Genomic DNA, 20,216 nt, shown 5'->3' on the forward strand with positions numbered 1-20,216 from the left:
CTTCTACTCCTTTCTGAAAGTTCAGGAATGCTAATTTCATATTAAAATGAGCAAGCAAAATGGATCGTGTTTGAATGTCATACGAAATTATAATGAGAAATAAAAAAATAAGATGTAAAACAAACTCCCTACAATGAAGTATGCCAGAAAGACTTTCCCACCAAAGGAAGAAACTGTATCTTTATATTTCAAATTGAGCTAAAAGAAATCAAGACAATGATAATGACATGAAAGAACAATATATATCACAATTAGAAAAACTCAGAAATGAGGTGACTGAACCCAAGAAAGAATTAAAAATAGAAGAAAACATAATTTTTAATTGCATTTTTTTGTTTTTATTTAAATACTGGTTAGTTAAAATACAGGTAATATTAGTCGCAGGTCATACAGTGTAATGTTAGTTAATTTATAGTGAATCAGCACTTCCATACAACACCTGGTGGCCATCACAAGTGCACACCTTAATCCACATCACTTATTTAACCCATCCCCCCACCCACCTCCTTTCTGGTCACCATCAGATTGTTCTCTAAAGTTAAGACTTTCTTGGAATGCTTCTCTCTCTTTTTTTTTCTTTGCTCATTTGTTTTGTTTCTTAAATTCTACGTATGAGTGAAATCATATGGTATTTATCATTTTTGACTGACTTATTTTGCTTAGCTTAATAGTCTCTAGCTCCATCTGTCATTGCAAGTGACAAGATTTCATTCTTTTTTATGGCTGAATAATATTCCATTATATCTGTATCTATATAGATATATATAGATAGATATAGATATAGATATAGATATAGATATAGATATAGATATAGATATAGATATAGATATACCACATCTTTTTCCATTCGCCAGTCGATGGATGTGTGGGCTTTTTCCATAATTTGGTTATTATATGTTGCTATAAACATTGGCATACATGTATCACTTTCAATTAGTATTTTTGTATTCTTTGGGTAACTATACCTAGTAGTGTAATTGTTGGGCCTTAGGGTAGTTCTATTTTTAACTTTTTAAAGAGCCTCCAAACTGTTTCCCAGAGTGTCTGCACCAACTTGCATTCCCACCAACAGTGCAAGAGGGTTCCCCTTTCTCCACATCTTAGCCAACACCTGTTGTATCTTGTGTTGTTGATTTTAGACATTATGACAGGTGTGAAGTGATATTTCATTGTAGTTTTGGTTTGTGTTTCTTTAATGATCAGTGATGAACATCTTTTCATGTGTCTGTTGGCCAAATATATGCCTTCTTTGAAACATGTCTATTCATGTCTTCTGTCCATTTTTAAAATGGGTTATTTGGCTTTTGGGTATTGAGTTTTATTAGCTCTTTATATATTTAGATAATAATCCTTTATTAGATATGTCATTTGCAAATATTTTCTTCCATTCCATAGTTGCCTTTTACTTTTGTTGATTGTTTGCTTCTCTGTGCAGAAGCTTTTTATTTTGATGAAGTCCAAATAGTTTATTTTTGCTTTTGTTTCCTTCGCCTCCGGAGACATTTAGAAAGGAATTGCTATAGTCGATGTCAAGGAAGTTACTGCCTGTGTTTTTTTCCAGGATTTTTATGGTTTCAGGTCTCACATTTAGGGCTTTGATCCATTTTGAATTTATTTTTGTGTATGGTGTAAGAAAGTGGTCCAGTTTCATTCTTTTGCATGTTGCTGTCCAGTTTTCTCAACACCATGTGTTGAAGAGACTTTTTCCCATTGGATATTCTTTCCTTCTTTGTCAAAGATTAATTGACCATATAGTTGTGGGTTCATTTCTGGGAAAAGAAAACAATTTTAAAAGCAAACCAGAAGAAACACAGAATAAACATGACAATATAACAGATGCCTCCAGAGAAAAAGATGAACAAAAGGAGGACTTTTTAAATAAGGCAATGAAAATCCACCATATATGTACATAATGAAAGTCCTAAAAAAGAATACCAAAATAATATATTAAGATGGTATCAAAGCTAAATTATTTAGTATTTTTTAAAAGATTTATTTATTTATTTTAGGAAGATGCAGAGAGAGAGAGAGGTCGGGAGGGGGGAGGGCAGAGGGAGAGAGAGAATATCAAGCAAGCTCCATGCTGTCCAAAGTGGGGCTCGACCTTAGGACCCTGAGATCATGACCTGAGGCAAAATCAATAGTCAGATGCTTAACTGATGGAGCCACCCAGATGCATCTTTATTTAGTATTTTAATAAATACTAGTATCATAATTATGTTTTCTGAAGTCAAAAGACTTGAAATTACATTAAAACACATTGAATATTTGGAAAATTTACCCAGAATAACCAACCTGAAACATACTTTAGAAAAGCTACTGGACTTTGAAGGAAAAGAAACTTCCTTCAAGCATCCAGGCAAAAATACCAAATTATTTATAAGAGAAAGAAGTTCAGTATGTGTTCAGTTTTGGATACTAATTCTTTATTCCAGAAGAAAATGGAATGATGTTTTTATGGTATTCAAAGAAGAAAATGTGAGGGCCACCTGGGTGGCTCAGTTGGTTACACGTCTGCTTTCGGTTCAAGTCATGATCCCAGGACCCTGGAATCAAGTTCGGCATCGGGCTCCCTGCTCAGCGGGCAGACTGCTTGTCCCTCTCCCCGCTCCCCAAACCCCGGTGTGTGCTCTCTCTCTCAAATAAATAAATAAAATCTTAGAAAGAAAGAAAGAAAGAAAGAAAGAAAGAAAGAAAGAAAGAAAGAAAGAAAGAGAGAGAAAGAAAGAGAGAGAGAGAGAGAGAGGAAGAAAGAAAGAAAGAAAGAAAGAAAGAAAGAAAATGTGAGCCAAGGATGATGTATCCAGCCAAACTGACTTTCAAGTCAGGCCACAAAATTCAGAAACTTATTTCTCTGAGCACTTTCTGAGGAATTTACTAGAGAATGAGCTTCAGGTAGTCAAAATGACAGAGATGCAGACATAATGCCTGGTAGAAAATTTAAGATTTAATGATAGAGGAGAGACTATGCAGTATGTATAGTACAGATGCCATACAATGTAGATAGAGTAGCTCTATTAAAAAATGGAAGTAGAATAGGAAGCACATATGAAGAACAGAATAAGCACACCATTTGCTCTATAGTATTAACTGGGATCAAAAGGACAGCACTGCAAATCAGATACTGGAGAAGAGGGTACAGAGGGGATAAAGAACATTATATGAAGATATTTATATCATTGGAACACAATTGCAAATCTCAAATACAAGGGGAAAAAAGGACTTCAAAAAGCAGAAACACATCAAAACCAAACCAAAGACCACAGGGTGCAAAACAATTAATGTAGAATACTGTATATTAAGTATAGTGTATCATATGCAACTTTTTTGCCACATAGTTGAGAGAATAACACAAATATATATATATAAATAAAATAAAAAAGCAGCAAAAGTTAAGCCGTATTTTTTTAAATATTTAAATATGGGGAAGAAAGGAATAATACAGAGAATGCAAGGATAGATGCACAGGTTCTTGGAATATGCATTGCTCTGTAGTGTTAACTTCTGAAATTATTTCAATATTTTAAATAATTATAAATCAAAATTGAATTTTAAATGAATCATTCCTAAAAATAGAAAACAAAACTAAAATAAGTCAAAATACAAAATTACAGTTAGTTTTCTATTTCACCAAGTGGGTTTCTTTTATATCCTAACAACTCAAGATGTGGACTTGGGGTTTATAAAAATAACGTTTAATAGTTGGGCTCCAAATAAACAGACATGGTTCTTGACTTTTTCCTCCACATCCAACAAACACAAGAAAACAAATCTTAAATGGAATGAGTCACTCAGGGAAATGTTACTCACCATCTTTTCTTTTCATTTCTCTAGGAAAATAAAGGAAAGTCTGGAGTGCTTCCCTGTTAAGTTAAATAACTTGATCCATACACTTGCACAAATGACAGCCATAAGCCCTGCTAAATCTGCTTCACAGACTTTTCCCCAGGAATCCTGTCTGCCGAATGCAACCAGGTCAATTCAAAGAGCGACAATTTTAGGGTTCAGCAAGAAAACTAGTAATGTAAGTCTCAACTCTGTCATTTTGACTTAAATATCATTTGATTTCATCTCAGACTTCCCTTCACTATGCTACACATCCTTCCTTATATCATGATTTTTTTTACTATGCAAAGGAAAAATCAGTTACAGTCTGAGCAGAAGCGCCATTAAAAGAGAATGTTCTAAGGAGAAATCATAACAACCAGAGCTATTAGTAGAGAACCATCAAAGAGAACAGTTCCTGCCCTGTGGTAGACTATAAATCAAGAGCTAATTAAAGTGTCCACATGAAAAAAAGAGCAGAAATTAGGCAGTCTGTCCCCAGCACGTAAGATTATGATATTTTTATATACTGTTTATAGGTAATTTTGCCTTTACAAATTGCATCTTTTAGCTCTTGCGATGGCTTTTTGCAGAAAGGTTCTTGCTTTGTTTAGCTCACATGAAACCAGATTTTAAACTGTATCACAGGTTGATAATGCCACCTTTTGATTTTTGTCTATTTATTTTCTGCAGCTATATCTAATCCGGGTGACACACAGTAACAATGAAACAAGCCTGACAGAAAAATCCTTTGACCAGTTTTCAAAACTTCACAGCCAACTTCAGAAGCAGTTTGCATCATTGACTCTCCCAGAGTAAGGCACTGCCCTCCCTAGTGTTTTGCCTGTAGTACTTGTCCTTGAACATAAGGAAAAATTATGGTTATGGGATTTTCTATTTGTGAGCAACACAACATTCTGACTCCAATGCCATTGAACCTATCCCGGCAGAGTCTGTATTGCTCCCAGAGTAAAGAACCTTTGTCTCATAAAACAGAACAAGGTTTGCAATTTCTCTGCTTGCTTCTAGCCATTGATTTTGTAGACAGAAAAATTCAGAAGCAATTTCATTTTTCATCAATTATCAGGAAAATTGTTTTATTTGCTTGTTTTTAAATTTAATCTTTCTAGTTTTTTCTAGAAAAAATAAAATTGAAATTGAAAATGCAGAACTAAATTGGATATATCTATTCTTTCAACAAATAACTGCAGTAAAAGGCTCTGATATATTTATTTCCTTTACCCGAAAACAAATCATTAATATCTTTTAGTATATAAGTAAAATTTACTAATACCAACTCACCTTTGTTGTGAATTATTAACTTTGACATGGATTACCTAAATTTAATTTGTTGTTATGTTCATTGTCAAACAATCTTGAAAACCATTGCTTTTGTTCATGTTATAATTTAAAAAATACTAACCACAAACACATTAAGAATATAATTAAAAACTACTTCTGTCAAACAAACCTTCTAAAATTCATCACTTAGAACTAACCAAATTTAGGTCATAGACTTCTGTGTATACCAAAGGAGTATCTTGACTTTAAAAAGATGAACTTGCCAGAGATTCTACTGGCACTTAGGGTAAATCAAATGTTATTTTATCTATACTGAGATTTTTGTCAAGTAAAGGGTCCTTTAACAATGTGAATGTCCATATCTGACCTGACCCACTTTTTACATGTGGATTTTTACCAGGCTTTCAGGATTTAGTCACTTTCCAAAACATAACTCTAAGCAAAGTTATCAGTAGATGGAGAGATACTGTGCAATATTGAAGGGCAAAGTACTTCATGTTTATGAAAAACTGTGCTTGCAGATGTCACAGAAATTTTGAAATACAGATGCTTTAAGCATCAGGAAGTCAACAAATTACAGTAAGAGTATGTTAAGAGACTGAGAGGGAAGGAATGTCATTATGGAAACTTAAAAGCAGCACCAGCTTTAAGAATTACCAAAAAACATCTGATAGAATAACAGAAAAGGAGGTGCCAGCAAAAAAAAAAAAAAAAAAGCAAAGCTTGACTGCAAATATCAAATTCAACATCAGTGGTTGCCATTGTACTCTGCTAATTAATGATTTAAAATATGTTAGTGATTGTTAAGTGGCTGCCCTTTTAGGTTTCAAAAACTTCTCTGTTCTACACTTTTATCTGTGCAGTACATATTAGGACAACTTGTAAAACCTTTAAAGTGTTGATAATCTCTCTCCATATGCCCCTTCTCAGTTTTCAGCTTTAGTTAGGATTATGCCTTGCTCAACAACTACTGCCTGGTATTTAAATTGATTTTAAAACCATTCCAGCAATGTGTATGTGTGTGCATATGTGTGGTGGTGGGGGGTGGCATGTAGTTCCTGCATGCCCTTGACAATATTTGTATGCTGACAGTCCCAAAGGAGCTAAGGCTTCCAGTGATGCATATAAATGAAGGATGAAAGCAAGATTTCCTCTGACTCCAAAATTTACTATGAGGAGCCCTACAAGAATTATGTAAACCTGATCTGGAGAATACGATCAGAAAGTTAGAGTCACAAAGAATAAAATTTAAATTAATCGTAGTATATAATAGTGGTCTTCAAAGAAGGCTGTTTATACCTGTGGGTACCTTTCAAGAACACACAGGCATTGGAATCCTCTTTAAAATTAATGGTCTTCTTTAAAATTAACCTGCTTAAGAATTGACTTCCTTTCCCTCTTCTACTTTCAACATTACTCTTCTCCCAACCATCCAGAATCTCATCTCATTTTGATACATTTTCCCAGAGAGGAAAAAAATCTCTGAGAATCAAATAAAAGACAAACCAAAACATTGGTGTTGGTATTGAAAAAAAGGAATTATTCTAATAATCAGTTATCAAATCTGTTTGCAGGTCTAGTGTTTCCTAGTCTTTGGCCTGAACAAAATGGAGGGCATTGTAACATAAAAGATCATAAAAAATCATTTTCACAAAATGATTGCTATATTATATTCAGCATAGAACTCAAAAGTATTTCAACAATTGAATGACATTATTATAGCTAAGTTTTTCAGTTCTCTTGTAATTGATTATATACAAGATTTCCAGTACATACTTCTGTAAAAATATCAACAAAGGAATAGAATTGATGTTGAACTCCATTTTATTTTAACAATAAGTAAAATTCATCTATGGATATACAAATTAATATTTAAAGCCTGCCCAATCCATCTGTTTATCAAATGCATTTCTGGTTTGGTTAATTGTATATGGTACTAAATGTTGTGATAATTAAATCTGGATGAAAAATTTTAAGCCTTAGATAATACTTTAAGCCTTAGAACTGCAAGATAACTTTTTAAAAATAAAATGTCAATTATTTAAATACACAAACATTGTTTTGGACTTCCTTAACATTTCCAACAAGAAGCAGTGAATGGGAGGGCCTGCAGTTGAAACAAACATACTTCTTTGTTTGCTGACAGCCTTTCACTATCCCTCATGACCTTTACCCCAGAGAAATATCTATACCAAAGAAGCAGAAGTATGAAGGAGGCAGCAGCAAGACTGCAGTCAGAGGAGGCTGCTATATAGTTCCGAAAAAGATGTATTTAGCCAGCAAAATGTTTTACCAAGTGCTAACCACAAACAGGTCATCCAACTTAGTAATTGGTCTTAATCACATCTAAACCATCAAGATGAATCATCAGATAGTGCAGAGGAAATTCTGCAAGTTGGACTCTGGAGGAAAGTGATACTTTGTTCCAAAAGACTAAGACCAGATGGAAACATATGTCACTTGGTAAAATGTTTAATTTAGTTAGGATAGAAATATCTCTAGTGAACCCAAAAGAAACAATACAATCTGACCTTTTTCAAAAATTATGAATCATTAACTTCAAAAACAATTTATTAAGCCTCCATATATATTTAAAGGACAAAATATGTGGTCCTTTATAAACACAGTAAGAAAGAACATATATATTACTATGTTAAATTAAATTAGTGTTAATATTGATGAAAGTTAAAATAACACAAGTGACCAAAACCATGTTAATGAAACCCTCAGGATTAATGATGTGTTCCATTTTTTAAAATATTTTCATTGGCCCTTCAATCTAATGCTACAAGTTCATGATCAACCCTAAGATGCAGAGGCCAATTTTCAAACTAATGAAGATACACAACTTTTATTTTGTTTTGTTTTAAACAGGTTTCCTCATTGGTGGCACTTACCCTTTACAAATTCAGACCACAAAAGATTCGGAGACCTAAATCATTACATGGAACAGATATTAAATGGATCATATGAAGTTGCAAACGTATGTTACAGTTTACTTTTATATTTTTTATAAAAATATCCACTATTTTATGTATTTTTATTAGAAATCTTTTTAAATACTTGATAACGTTCTTTAAATCCTATTTTCATTCAACAAATGTGCATGCCCAATATGTGTAAAATTCCTGAACAGGAAGCTGGAACAGCAAAAAAGGTGTAGCACCTTGACCTCAAATAACTTGAAGTAATATGTGATTAGTGGACTATCAGGGGCTAGTAAGTGCCCTAGCATTTTAGAAGATTAAGAATTATTTCTGACTGTGATGGTAAAAAGGATTCAGAGAGAAGAGACACTGGATCTGGATCTTTAACACCAGGTACGATTTTTTTAAATGTATTATTTCTTTCACAGGTACAGGTTTGTGATTCATCAGTCTTTTGTAATACCCAGTTCTCATTACAACACATACCCTCACCAGTGTCCATCACCCAGTTACCCCATCCCTCCATCCCCTCCCCTCCAGCAACCCTCAGTTTATTTCCTATGATTAAGAGTCTTTATGGTTTATTTCCCTCTCTGGTTTCATCTTGTTTCATTTTTTCCTCTCTTCCCCTATGATCCTCTGCCTTGTTTCTTAAAATCCACATATGAGTGAGATCATAGGGTTTTAAAAAGAGTTGGCCTAGGGAAGTATTTCAAATAGAACCAAACAATATAGGAAAGGTCATAAGGTTGGGGGGGGGGAAGAACGTAAGTGAAAAAAAAGGTCATAGGTGAAAAAAAAAAGTGAAGAAGGAGAAGACAAAGACGAAGAAGGAGAATCATTAGATTCAATTGCTCCTGTAATAAATTACAACAAATTTGGCAGTTTAAAACAACACAAGTCCATTTCTTTCAGTTCTTAAAGTCAGAATTCTGAAAATGGGCCTTAAGGCACCAAATTTAGGTAGTTGGTAGACTGGATCTTTCTGGAAATAGAGAGAAAAAAAAAAACCTCATTTCCTTGCCTTTTCAATTTCTAGAGATTTCCTGCATCCCTTGGCTTGTGCCCTTTCCAGCAATTCCACAATCTGACCTCTGCTTCTGACACATTTCCTTCTCGGACTCTTGGTCTGACTCTCATTGTGTTTACACTGGGCCCACCTGAATAAACCAGGATAATCTTACCATTTCAAGATTCTTAATTTTATTTTATCTGCAAAGCCCTTTTTGCCACATAAGGTAATACATATTCACAGGTCCTGGGGATTAGAATGAGAACATCTTTGGAGGGCGGTTATTCTATCACAGAGATACATGAAAAAGTGCAAGAACACAATTGAGTTGGATCTCAGCATTCTTGTAAAGTATCTGTGAAAGGAAGATTGAAACCAGCAAGGAAGTCAGGGCCAGGTTGTCAAGAGCTAGAGCTAAGCCTTAGAGGGTAGTAAGAACCTAAAAACAATAAAAACAATAACAAATATGAGAAGAATGTTCTTCCAGATATATTGACCTTTTTCTCAACAACCTATTATTCCAGATCCTGGGCCTCATGGAACTACATTCTTTTCAATTTTTAGCATTTTAAACTGTATAACATGTATCCAGAGAAGTCTACAAAAGATTTGGTAGAAGTGACATGGCATGGCTTTCAAGTTAGGGTAGGAAAGGCTATGCAGCTTCTGCCAATTCCTCTCCATATATTCCCTATGGAAACCTTCAGCTGCCATATGAGAAACTGAGCTGCCCTGAGTCTGCCAGGTGGAGAAACAGTATAGAGAGATAGCCAGGGAACACCACTCTGCCAGTGCCCAGCTGAGGTTCCAGCCAGCAGCTAGCATCAACGTCACAGTAGTTTGAGTGGATGACTCCAGCTCCAATCACCAAATAACTGTTTGTTAGAGACCTCAAGCCAGAACACCACAAGTGAGTTCAGCCAATCCCCAGAACTGAGAGACAATGACAAAATGTTTGTTTCAACCAACAATGCAGGGATAGCCACATCTTAAGTACGTGGGTTTTCATTGTTATATAGCATTCTGTTACATGAATACATTGCAATTTGTAGATTCCTCTCTGCATAGACATTTGGAATGTTTCCAAGTTGGGATTATTACAAATAATGCTGTTATGAACATTCTTTTACTTGTATGTCTCTTCATGCACTTGGGTTGGTCATTCACGTAGGAACAGAATTTCTGGATTTTAGGATATGCTTCTCTTCAACATTATAGGCTTCTGCTTGCATTGAATAAGTGTTCCCATTTTCCCCAACCTTGTCTATACCTGATTGTGCCAGTCTTTCTAATTTTAGCCATTCTGGGGCGTGTGCATCTCATTGCGTTTTGGTCTGTATTTTCCCAACTACTAATGAGATGGAACACCTTTTCATATATTGTTTGGTCATTTGGATATCCTCTTTGGTGAAGTGCCAGTTTAGGTCTCTTGCCCTTTCTTCTATTAAATTGTATGACATTCTTTTACTGATTTATAGTATTTTTCATACATTGTGGATAGAAGGCCTTTGTTAATTAAATACATTGTAATGATTTTTTTTCACTCTGTGTTTTGTCCCCTTGTTCCTTTTATTATGTCTTCTGATAAACAGAAACTCTTCGTTTTAATATAGTAAAATGTATTGGTATTTTCTTATATGATTAGAACATGCCCTACCTCAATGTCATAAAGAGAGTTTCCTGTATTATCTTCTAGAAACTTTGTTGTTTTGCCTTTCACATTTAAACCTACAATCTTTCTAGAGTAGACTTTAGTGCATGGTGTGAAATAAAAGTCATCTTATTTATTTTCCATGTAGATTTTGAATTGTTCCAATACCATTTAAAAGACTTTCCTTTTCTTGTTATTCTTCTGTGCCACCTTTATGATAATTTAAATGTCCATCTAGGTATGTGTCTACTTCAGGGCTCCATATTCTATGCCACTGATCTCTTTGTCTACCCTTGTGCCAACAGTCTTAATTACTATAGCTTTATAATAAGTCCTGAAATCTAGCAGAGTAAGTTCTCCTATTTTATCCTTATTCTAAACAGTATTTGGCTCTTCTTGGACTTCTGCATTTCCATGTAAATTTTAAATTTTTCTTTTCTTTTTTTTTTTTAAGATGTTACTGATTTGAGAGAAAGAAATAGAGAATGAGCGGGGGGTGGGAGGGCAAAGGGAGAGAGAGAGAAGCAGACTCCTTGCTGAGAAGGGAGCCCGAGGCAGGGCTCTATCCCAGGACCTGAGCCAAAAACAGATGCTTAACCAACCCAGCCACTCAGGCTCCCTGAAATTTTAAATTTCTCTTGTCAATTCCATGCAAAAGCGAACTGGGATTTTAGTTGAAAATGCATCTTAATATCTTACAATCCATTATCATGTACCTATTTAAATCTTAAAAAATTTTTTTTCTCAATAATAGTTTATTGTTATATGCATAGAGATCTTAAAAATATTTTACTTGATATCTTATTGTACCTTTTTAAAATTCTGGGTTTTTATACCACTATATAGATAACAACTGATTTTGTATATTGACATTTTCCTCAACAACCTTACTAATTTCACTTCTAATTCTAATAATTTATTTGTATTTTTTTTAATATTCTACTTACATCATATTGCCTGCAAATAACAGGAGTTTTATTTTTTTCTTTCCAATATTTATAGTTTCTATTTCTTTTTCTGGCTATTTTGTACTCTGTAGGGCCTTCAAGTGGTGATGGCGGATATGCTTGTGTTATTTCTGGATTCAGGGAAGAACTGTCTCAAGTTCTTCATTAAGTACACAGGTTTTGTAGGTACCCTTTATTATTTAAAGAAAATTTCCTTCTGTTATAAAAAAAAGTTTTGACAATAAAGAAAATTGAATTTATCAAATTTGTTTTCTGAATCTATTGGGCTGATAAATAATCACCCAATAATAAATGGTTTTTCTCCTTTATTCTGTTAGTGTGGTGAATTACACTGATAGATTTTCTGATTTTAAGCAAATTTGCATTACTAAGATAAACTCTACCTAGTCGCAATATATTATCCTTTTTATGTGTTGCCGGACTTGATTTAACATTTTCTTTAGCATTTGTTTTCACCTTTGTTTACGACAAAGATAGTCTATCTTATAATGTCCTTACCAGGTTAGAATGAAGAGTATGCTGGCTTCATAATATTAGTTGCAAAGACTTTTTGCTTTTCTTCTTTTCTCTGGAAGAGTTTGTATAAAATTGGTTTTATTTCTTTAATTTGGAAAGCCATGTAGATCCGGAGATTCGATTTATTTAAGAATTATAGGACAATTCACATTTTCTATTTCTTTCTGGGTCTAAGTTATAGTTCCCTAGGAATTTGTACTTATTTATTGGCATAAAATTATTCAGAGCATCTTCTCCCAATCTTTTTAACATTTATAGGATCTGAAAAGATGTCAACTCTTCTATTCCTTACATATGTCATTTCCTAGTCAGTCTCGCCAGAGGATTATGAATTTAACCAATCTTTGCAAAGAATGAAATGTGGGATTTATTAACTCTTTCTATTGTATTATTTTTCTATTTCATTTATGTTTGATCTTTATTATTTCCTTTCTTCCATTTCCTTTGGTTATAATTTGCTGTTCTATTTATTACATTCCCAGATAGTTACTTGTTTATTTTCAACCTGTCCTCACTTACACATTTAAAATTCTTTAAAAAAAAAAAAAAGATTTTATTTATTTATTTGTCAGAGAGACAGAGAGAGAGAGAGAGAGAGCACAAGCAGAGGGAGCTGCAGACAGAGGGAGAAGCGGGCTCCCTGCTGAGCAAGGAGCCTGACTGGGATTCAATCCCAAGACCCTGGGATAATGACCTGGGTGAAGGCAGACACTTAACCAACTGAGCCACCCGGGTGTCCCATTCACATTTAAAATTCAATCCCCCTCCTAATCAAGATTTAATTGCACCCTGCAAGTTTTTACATACTGTATTGTATCTTTATCATTCTCCTAAAATATTTATAAATGTTTACTATGATTTTTCCTGTGACCGTGGATTAAGTCTATTTAACCCAGTTGAGTTTTATATGTTATACTAATAATATATATCTATATCTGTATCCCATAAACTTAGTATCTGTTGAATATTACTCACATATCTCATTCCCATTGCTGTAACTCTGATTTTATATCTGATGCTGCTGTGCCTCTACCTGAAGAATACCATTTATTATTTCTTTTAATATGAATTTGCTGCTAGAAAAATATTTCAAAATTTGTATTTGTCTGAAAAGTTTTTATTTGTCTGAAAAGTTTTTATTTGTCTTCATTCTCTGAGGATATTTTAGCTGACTATAGTATTTGGATAATAATGATTTTATTTTAAAATCTTTAAAGCTATTAGTTCATTGTCTTTTAGCTTCCACTGATTCTGTTTAAAACCCACCTATTATATTTGTTGCTTCTTTGAGACTATTTTTTCTTTATTCTTTTTTTTTTTAAGATTTTATTAATTTATTTGACAGAGAGAGACAGCCAGTGAGAGAGGGAACACAAGCAGGGGGCATGGGAGAGGAAGAAGCAGGCTCCCAGCAGAGCAGGGAGCCCGATGCGGGGCTCGATCCCAGGACTCTGGGATCACCTCCTGAGCCAAAGGCAGACGCTTAATGACTGTGCCACCCAGGCGCCCCTATTTTTTCTTTATTCTTTATCTGCTTTTAATATTTCTCTTTTTACTGTTGGTTTTCACAGTTTTATTTTAATTGCTCAGATATAAGTTTGTTTCTTTTTATCATGCTTGTTAGCACTTCTTGAATTTGTTCCCTGATGTCTTTCATCAGTTTGGGAAAGTTCTGTGATTAATGATTCAAATATTGTTAATATTTTTTTCCTTTCTTTTTTTCTGAAGCTGTAATTACATAGAAGTTAATCCTTCTTGCTGTATCCTCCATACTCATGCTCTATTCCTGTATTTTTTATCCTTTTGTTCTCCATAACTTATTCTTGTGTCTTCTGACTTATCTTCTGAGTTGTTTATTCTCTACTTATCTGTGTTTAATCAACTGTTAAATCCATCCTTTAAGCTCTTAATTTCAGTTATTTTTCAGACTTAGAATTTCCTTTTTTTCAGTTTTTATTTCTTTGCTGAAAATCTGTCCTTTTTATTATTTCTTTGAAAATAGTAAGCATAGTTTTTTTTTAAGATTTATTTATTTATTTGAGAGAGAGAGCAAGTGAGCAGGGGGTGGGGCAAAGGGAGAGAGAGAGAGGGAGAATCTTAAGCAGACTCTCTGTTGAGTGGGGAGCCCCACACAGGGCTCAATCCCAGGACCCTGAGATCATGACCTGAGCCAAAATCAAGAGTGGGATGCTTAACCAACTGAGCCACCCAGGAGCCCCTAAGCATAGATATTTTTAAATCTTTCTACAAATTTCAATATTGGGGCCCACTGCGTATATATTTCTATTGTCTAGTGTTTCTACTGGTCTTTAATCATTCAGTCTTGTTCCTTTGTAAGCCTACTTTTTTCCTTTTTATTGGGCCAGATATTGCACTGCAACCTCTTTTGTAAAAATAATTGGAGGCCTATGTTGCTGTTTTCTTAGTCTAGAGAACTGTAATATGTGAGGACATTAACAATCTAGGATTGCTGAAATTCAGTTGCAGGGATTCAGATTTTTCAAAATCAAACTGTAGCTTTTATGAGAGCCTATTTCTGGCTCATCTTGTTCCTGAGATGTAGCCATTTTGAATCTAAACCCAAAATAAGGTGGATTCACCGAGATCCTCGTTGGCAGCTCTGGATTCTAGTTCCTTTCTTATTATCTCTGCAACGTGGTCAAAAGTACTGCTCAACCTCTCAGCCCTTCCACGGCTCAAACCTGTATCAATAAACACCCACAAGAAAAAAGTAGTACCAAAACCCAATTCACATCTCCAAATCCTTGCCGCAAATCCTAGCCTGGTAATTCTTCACTATCTTGTTAGTTCTCTGATGCTTTCAAGCAAAGTTTTTAAAAAAAATTGTGTAGTAATCCAATTATCCTCAGCAGGAGGTTTGCACTAAGTGACTTACTCTACTATCAACAGAAAACAGGAGTCTAGAACTGCAATCCTTACCCATACTACCCCTCAGCTTTCAGAGATATCTGCCATTCTGTCTCCTCAGCCCCATTCTCTGCTCAAATATACCTTTTCTATCATAAATAACCGTTTCAGACGATCTAGGTCTATTGACACTTCCCATCCGAAAAAATATTTAAGGATTTCTTAGTGAGGTGTTTGGTATACTCACCAGTGTTTCTGAGAAAAGCCTGGAAAATTGAAGAGAAATACCAGACCCCAGTTCTGCTCCCCTCTCTCATATGGGTCAAAAAAAAAAAAAACATTCTTAAGATCCCCCACCCCATACACACACATATATGTATATAAGCTATACACGCACACAGATGTTACAACTCCTTATAAATGTTCAAGGGAGCACTAGCTTTAATATTAGGTGTTCATATCACCATCTGCATGAAAGGTTTCTGTGAGACAGCTGCTAAGTTTCAGAGGCAAGTACCAAACTAACAGAATCCTCCAGAATTCCTGGACAGACATAGGGCCCTTCAGGGATTTATCTAGAACACTATCCCTAAGGGTACAGGGTGCATGCCTATTAGGGTTTTTGCCTTTTAATGCAAAAATGGAAACCATTTATGGAATATTCTTAAGTAATCCACATATCTGGAATAACTTTGATGTCACCAATGAGAGCCCATTTTTAATATTAACCAAGCTAGCCAACCAGCTACCATTTTTATTTAAAAAATATAATCTCTGACATTCAATACGCTAATTATAAAACACCCATTGTTGATGGAGTTGTGAGTGAATGACAGAACCACTTACACTGACTGCCCCTAGGATGGCTTTCTCAATTAAAATATTGAGAACCCCTATTTCTCCTCCCCCATCCAGGTGCCCCTCTTAGTGCAGCCTCTGATTCAGAAATTAACAGGCCATGCCTGAACTCTGAGGTCGTAATTAAATGCCAGCAGCACTTGGGTTATACCATGTGTATGATACATAATATCATACTGTATATGTAGACATATTTTAAGCTTCAGTAAATTTTAGGCACTGTAGTAAGAGAACTAAACTAGATCCCACAGCTGGGACTTAATAAAGAGTCAAAGAATCCTGTTTTCCTCAGCTGTTTCTTCAACAACCTTTCTTCTCCACTTGGAGCTTGGGAAAGTCATTAGATGAGACAAGTCATGATTTGAATTTTTAAAAATTACATGCTATGTAATACATTAAATCAGTGTATAGCAAGGAAATCTTACTGAAATTTAAAAATACAATATATTAATGAATGTATTGAAAATTCTGTATCAACTGTAGACTCACTGATTTAGGATGTTAGCTTACTGCTGTACCTTCCAATTGAGTAATATTGTGGTTTAATGATGAATGGACCCACTTAAGAAAATCCCACAATTCCGACCATAAGGGTCCTATGGCTATTAGAAAAAAACCAAAATTGTCAATAATGACTACATCACCTTCCAGGAGCAAGGTGAGACTTTTGAATCCCTATTACCAGTTTCTAAGACTAGTGGTTCTCAAAGCACAGTTTCTGGACTATGCTAGGAACCTCACTGGGGAACTTATAAGAATGCAAATTTTTGGCCCCATCCTAGACAAACTAAATCAGAAATTTTGGCCATTGGTCATTATTTTAAGTTTATTTTTTATTTTTAGTAATCTCTGTACCCACCATGAAGCTCAAACTCATGACCCCGAGATCAAGAGTTGCATGCTCTACCGACTAAGCCAGCCAGGGGCCCAAAATCAGAATTTTGGAGATAAGGCCCATCAGTCTGTTTTAACAAGCCTTCCAGGGTGTTCTGATGCACACTGTTGTTTGAGAAAAATTACTCATACTATAGACATCTTTCCTTTTTTTTTCACTTTGGACATGGTCAGACATTTGGCCTTCAATATAAGAGATACTCAGGTGTCCTACTATATTATTGACTTTTAGCAAATATGGACTCAAGAAGTTGTGCTACAGTATTATTTCCAGGCTAGTAGACTCTCAGCTGGAGATGCTATTTTGTATCAAAGGACAAGTGGCTGAGCACTTATGTAGGTATACTTAACTCAATTCCAAGTGAGTTAGAGAAGACATCCCAGAGAGTAGGACATTCAAGTTGTTTTTAAAGGGCAAATAGGAGTTATAAATAGAAATTTGGAGAAAGTTATGCTAGATAAAGAGACCTCTAAAGACAAAGCCTCCATTATGGTTATACACTTTTCTCTTGTTTTGAAGCTTAAAGAATTCAATGACTATATTCATTCAATTTTTACCCATTTATAGCACAGTTATAAACTCATCAATATTTAATAGATATTTTAAATGAATAATAACAGAATCATTAGCATATATTAACTATGGAATTTATATTGCTTTTCAAAAACTAAGAGATCAAAAGTTTGCATCTGAAAAGTACTTAGCAGCAGTCTCTTATTTATTCTTATAGCCTACAAGTTTGGGTTTTTTTTTTTAAAGAAATTAGCTCATGCTTCCAAAACATATCCTTTATTTATGTTTTACACAGAAATTACTAAACTAGTAAATAATAAATGTTTTAAAATTTGTAGAAAAAATAGATGGGGGGCTCCCAGGCAAGGTGGCCCCTCTCTTCCCCTCCCCCACCCACACTTAGTTTTTCCTCTGGATCAAACACGTAATGAAGAGAATGTTTGGAATCTGAAAAAATGAAAATGATAAATATATATATATATATAAATTTGTAGAAAATTTGAAAATTTGGATGATGTTACAAAATAAAATTTAATGTAATTTTGATATTCTTTCCTCACCCCAGTGTATAATCCGTCATGAACCCCATGACAGAGACCTCTGGCTTGCTAGAGAATAAAGTTGGGTGCCCTACTAGCTGCTAACATAGAGACAGGTTCCACTGGTTATCTAGTACGAAGCCCAGGAATACTGCCTGGCCATGCTTCTAAAGGATAAGCATTAATAGTGCACTGATTCATAATTGTACCCTTCAGAAAGACTGCTCAGAGCCCGTTTTTAATATGTCTGTTATGAACAAAGAGAAAGAAGTAAACAGTATGTGTTCATCATGGGAATAGAACTATGTAATGAGGAAACTGAAAACAAAGATGTAAAATAATTGTTGAAAACTGTATTAGCCAATAGTAAAGTTATACTATAATAAATGGTTATGTGTAGATATATTGCATATGCATGAATTTAAACTGTTGTCCATGCATACTCAATATAAATTATATCCTATCTTTTGAATATATTCGGTCTTATGTCTTAATCAGTGAGTAATGAGAAATGAGATATAACAGAGGCTTCTGCCCTATAGGACCGAGGCAACTTAATTTATTTCATTGGATTTCAAGTGCTTTTTGTATATTTAGGAATATAGAATGTTGACATCTTTTTAAGTAAACTTTGTGCCCAACATGGGACTTGAACTCCAGGGTCACATGCTCTACCAACTGAGCCAGCCAGGTGCCCCTTTTTAGAATGTTGACATCTTAATGTCCTTTACTTCGTCTGACATTCTCTGAAGGCCATGTCCATTAACTTACTCTATAGTCAAAGGGCCTCATGGATATGGCAGTTGTTTATAAGGGAAAACGCTGAGGGGATAGTGAATGGGATTGTCATCTTTGTATGCTGAAGGCTGCCTCACAGATTATACTAAAGCTGTTTTAAAGGCTATGCCTTTTCAGGATAATTGACAAAATATCTGGTAACCATAGGAGGTGCCAGCCTTTAGCTTAATTAGGCAGAAACAAGTAGGTGCAAAGTGGAGAGACCTTCTGATTTCTGGCCCTAGTGTGAATAAGGCAAATACTGAGATCCGTTTTCATGTGGCAGCAGGCTCTCATTAGGGAACTCTTAAATGTGTCTGCTCACAGGATAAGTTCATACAGAAGTGCTAGCAGAGGACTGTTGTGAGAGGGCAAAGCAAAGGAGTCAGACATAACAAGTAGGGAAGATTTGCAAAGGTGCAGCTTAACACAGCAACGTTTAGTGAATATTGTTGCCCATCACAATCATTGCTGCACATACACGGATGAACAAAACCACCAAACATGGAGCTCACAGGATTCATCACATTCACCTTTGCTAATGCGCTAACTTAAGTACGATTACGGATACCCCAGGAAGAGATGTTTTCATTTCGTTTTGTGTTGTTTTTAATCTCCATTGGTCAGTATTTAGGAAAAGGAAGGCTAAAGAAATTTCAGGCACCATACTGTTTTTTTTTTCCTTAGAGGAATTAAGGTCTAAGAATTGAGTGAGGGGAAAAAAAAAATACAGAAGGAAAAAGAAGAGGTATTTATATCATCAAACATGAGACACTACTGTAAACTCACAGATCCTAAAAATGCTCTGAGTGAGAATGTGTTAGCCGTCTTCTAGCACTGGACTTCCAAAGAAGGGGAATCCCATTTGTCTCATATCAAAGGAAGCCAATATTATAGGTGTGCTTTCTCCCAAAGTAACACCCCCCCAATAATTTAACTGAATTTTGCACAATGAGTAGAGTACATTAAAATACCTTCCTGAGATGTAAATCCTGTATCTACTTATTCGTTGTCATTTCTGTACTACAAAATAAATAAAGTAGTGCTATATTAATAAAAATCAAATCAACAAAAATTAAATGTGGGCACTAGCATAATAGGGGCCACTTTGGAAAACTACTGTATCAGTCATTCAACAAATGTTTATTGATGGCCTACATTGTATACTGTGACCAGGGAGGTGACCAGGGAGGGGGACCAAAATTGCACCTAGTGATCAATTTTTTTCAAATAATTTGAGGAGGTTTTTAAAAGTATGCTCTGAGGCACTGTCCTTAGAAATGCTGATTTGCTAGGTAAAGGCTAATATGTAGGTATCTGTATTGTTTTTTAAGAACACAGGGTGATTTAGATGCACAGACAGATTTGAGAAATTCTATTCTAGAAAGTCGAAAGCTGAATCAGATGTGGGCACTGCCCTAAGAAGCTTACAGTCTTTGTCAATAGTCTATGTTGTTAAGTGCCAATTGCCCCATAAAAACTTTCATAACGTCGTACGTTGGTTTTCCCCCATTATTCCTAAGGAACTTTGTGGGCCTTGATACAATACTCATTATATGAATTAC

General features: G+C 34.8%; 1 protein-coding gene across 2 annotated transcripts in view; it reads left to right on the plus strand.

Moving 5' to 3' along the window:
• PIK3C2G (phosphatidylinositol-4-phosphate 3-kinase catalytic subunit type 2 gamma) overlaps window positions 1–20,216 on the plus strand; it is a 318,577-nt gene that overhangs the window by 250,069 nt on the left and 48,292 nt on the right. For both annotated transcript variants that reach the window (XM_008707062.1, XM_008707063.1), the window contains 3 exons: window positions 3,835–4,024; window positions 4,519–4,640; window positions 8,002–8,110. In XM_008707062.1, coding sequence (XP_008705284.1) covers window positions 3,835–4,024; window positions 4,519–4,640; window positions 8,002–8,110 — 421 coding nt within the window. The remainder of the gene's footprint in view (window positions 1–3,834; window positions 4,025–4,518; window positions 4,641–8,001; window positions 8,111–20,216) is intronic.

This window comes from Ursus maritimus, unplaced genomic scaffold, assembly GCF_017311325.1.
Source record: "Ursus maritimus isolate PB19 unplaced genomic scaffold, ASM1731132v1 scaffold_26, whole genome shotgun sequence".
NCBI classification, from domain to species: Eukaryota; Metazoa; Chordata; class Mammalia; order Carnivora; family Ursidae; genus Ursus; species Ursus maritimus.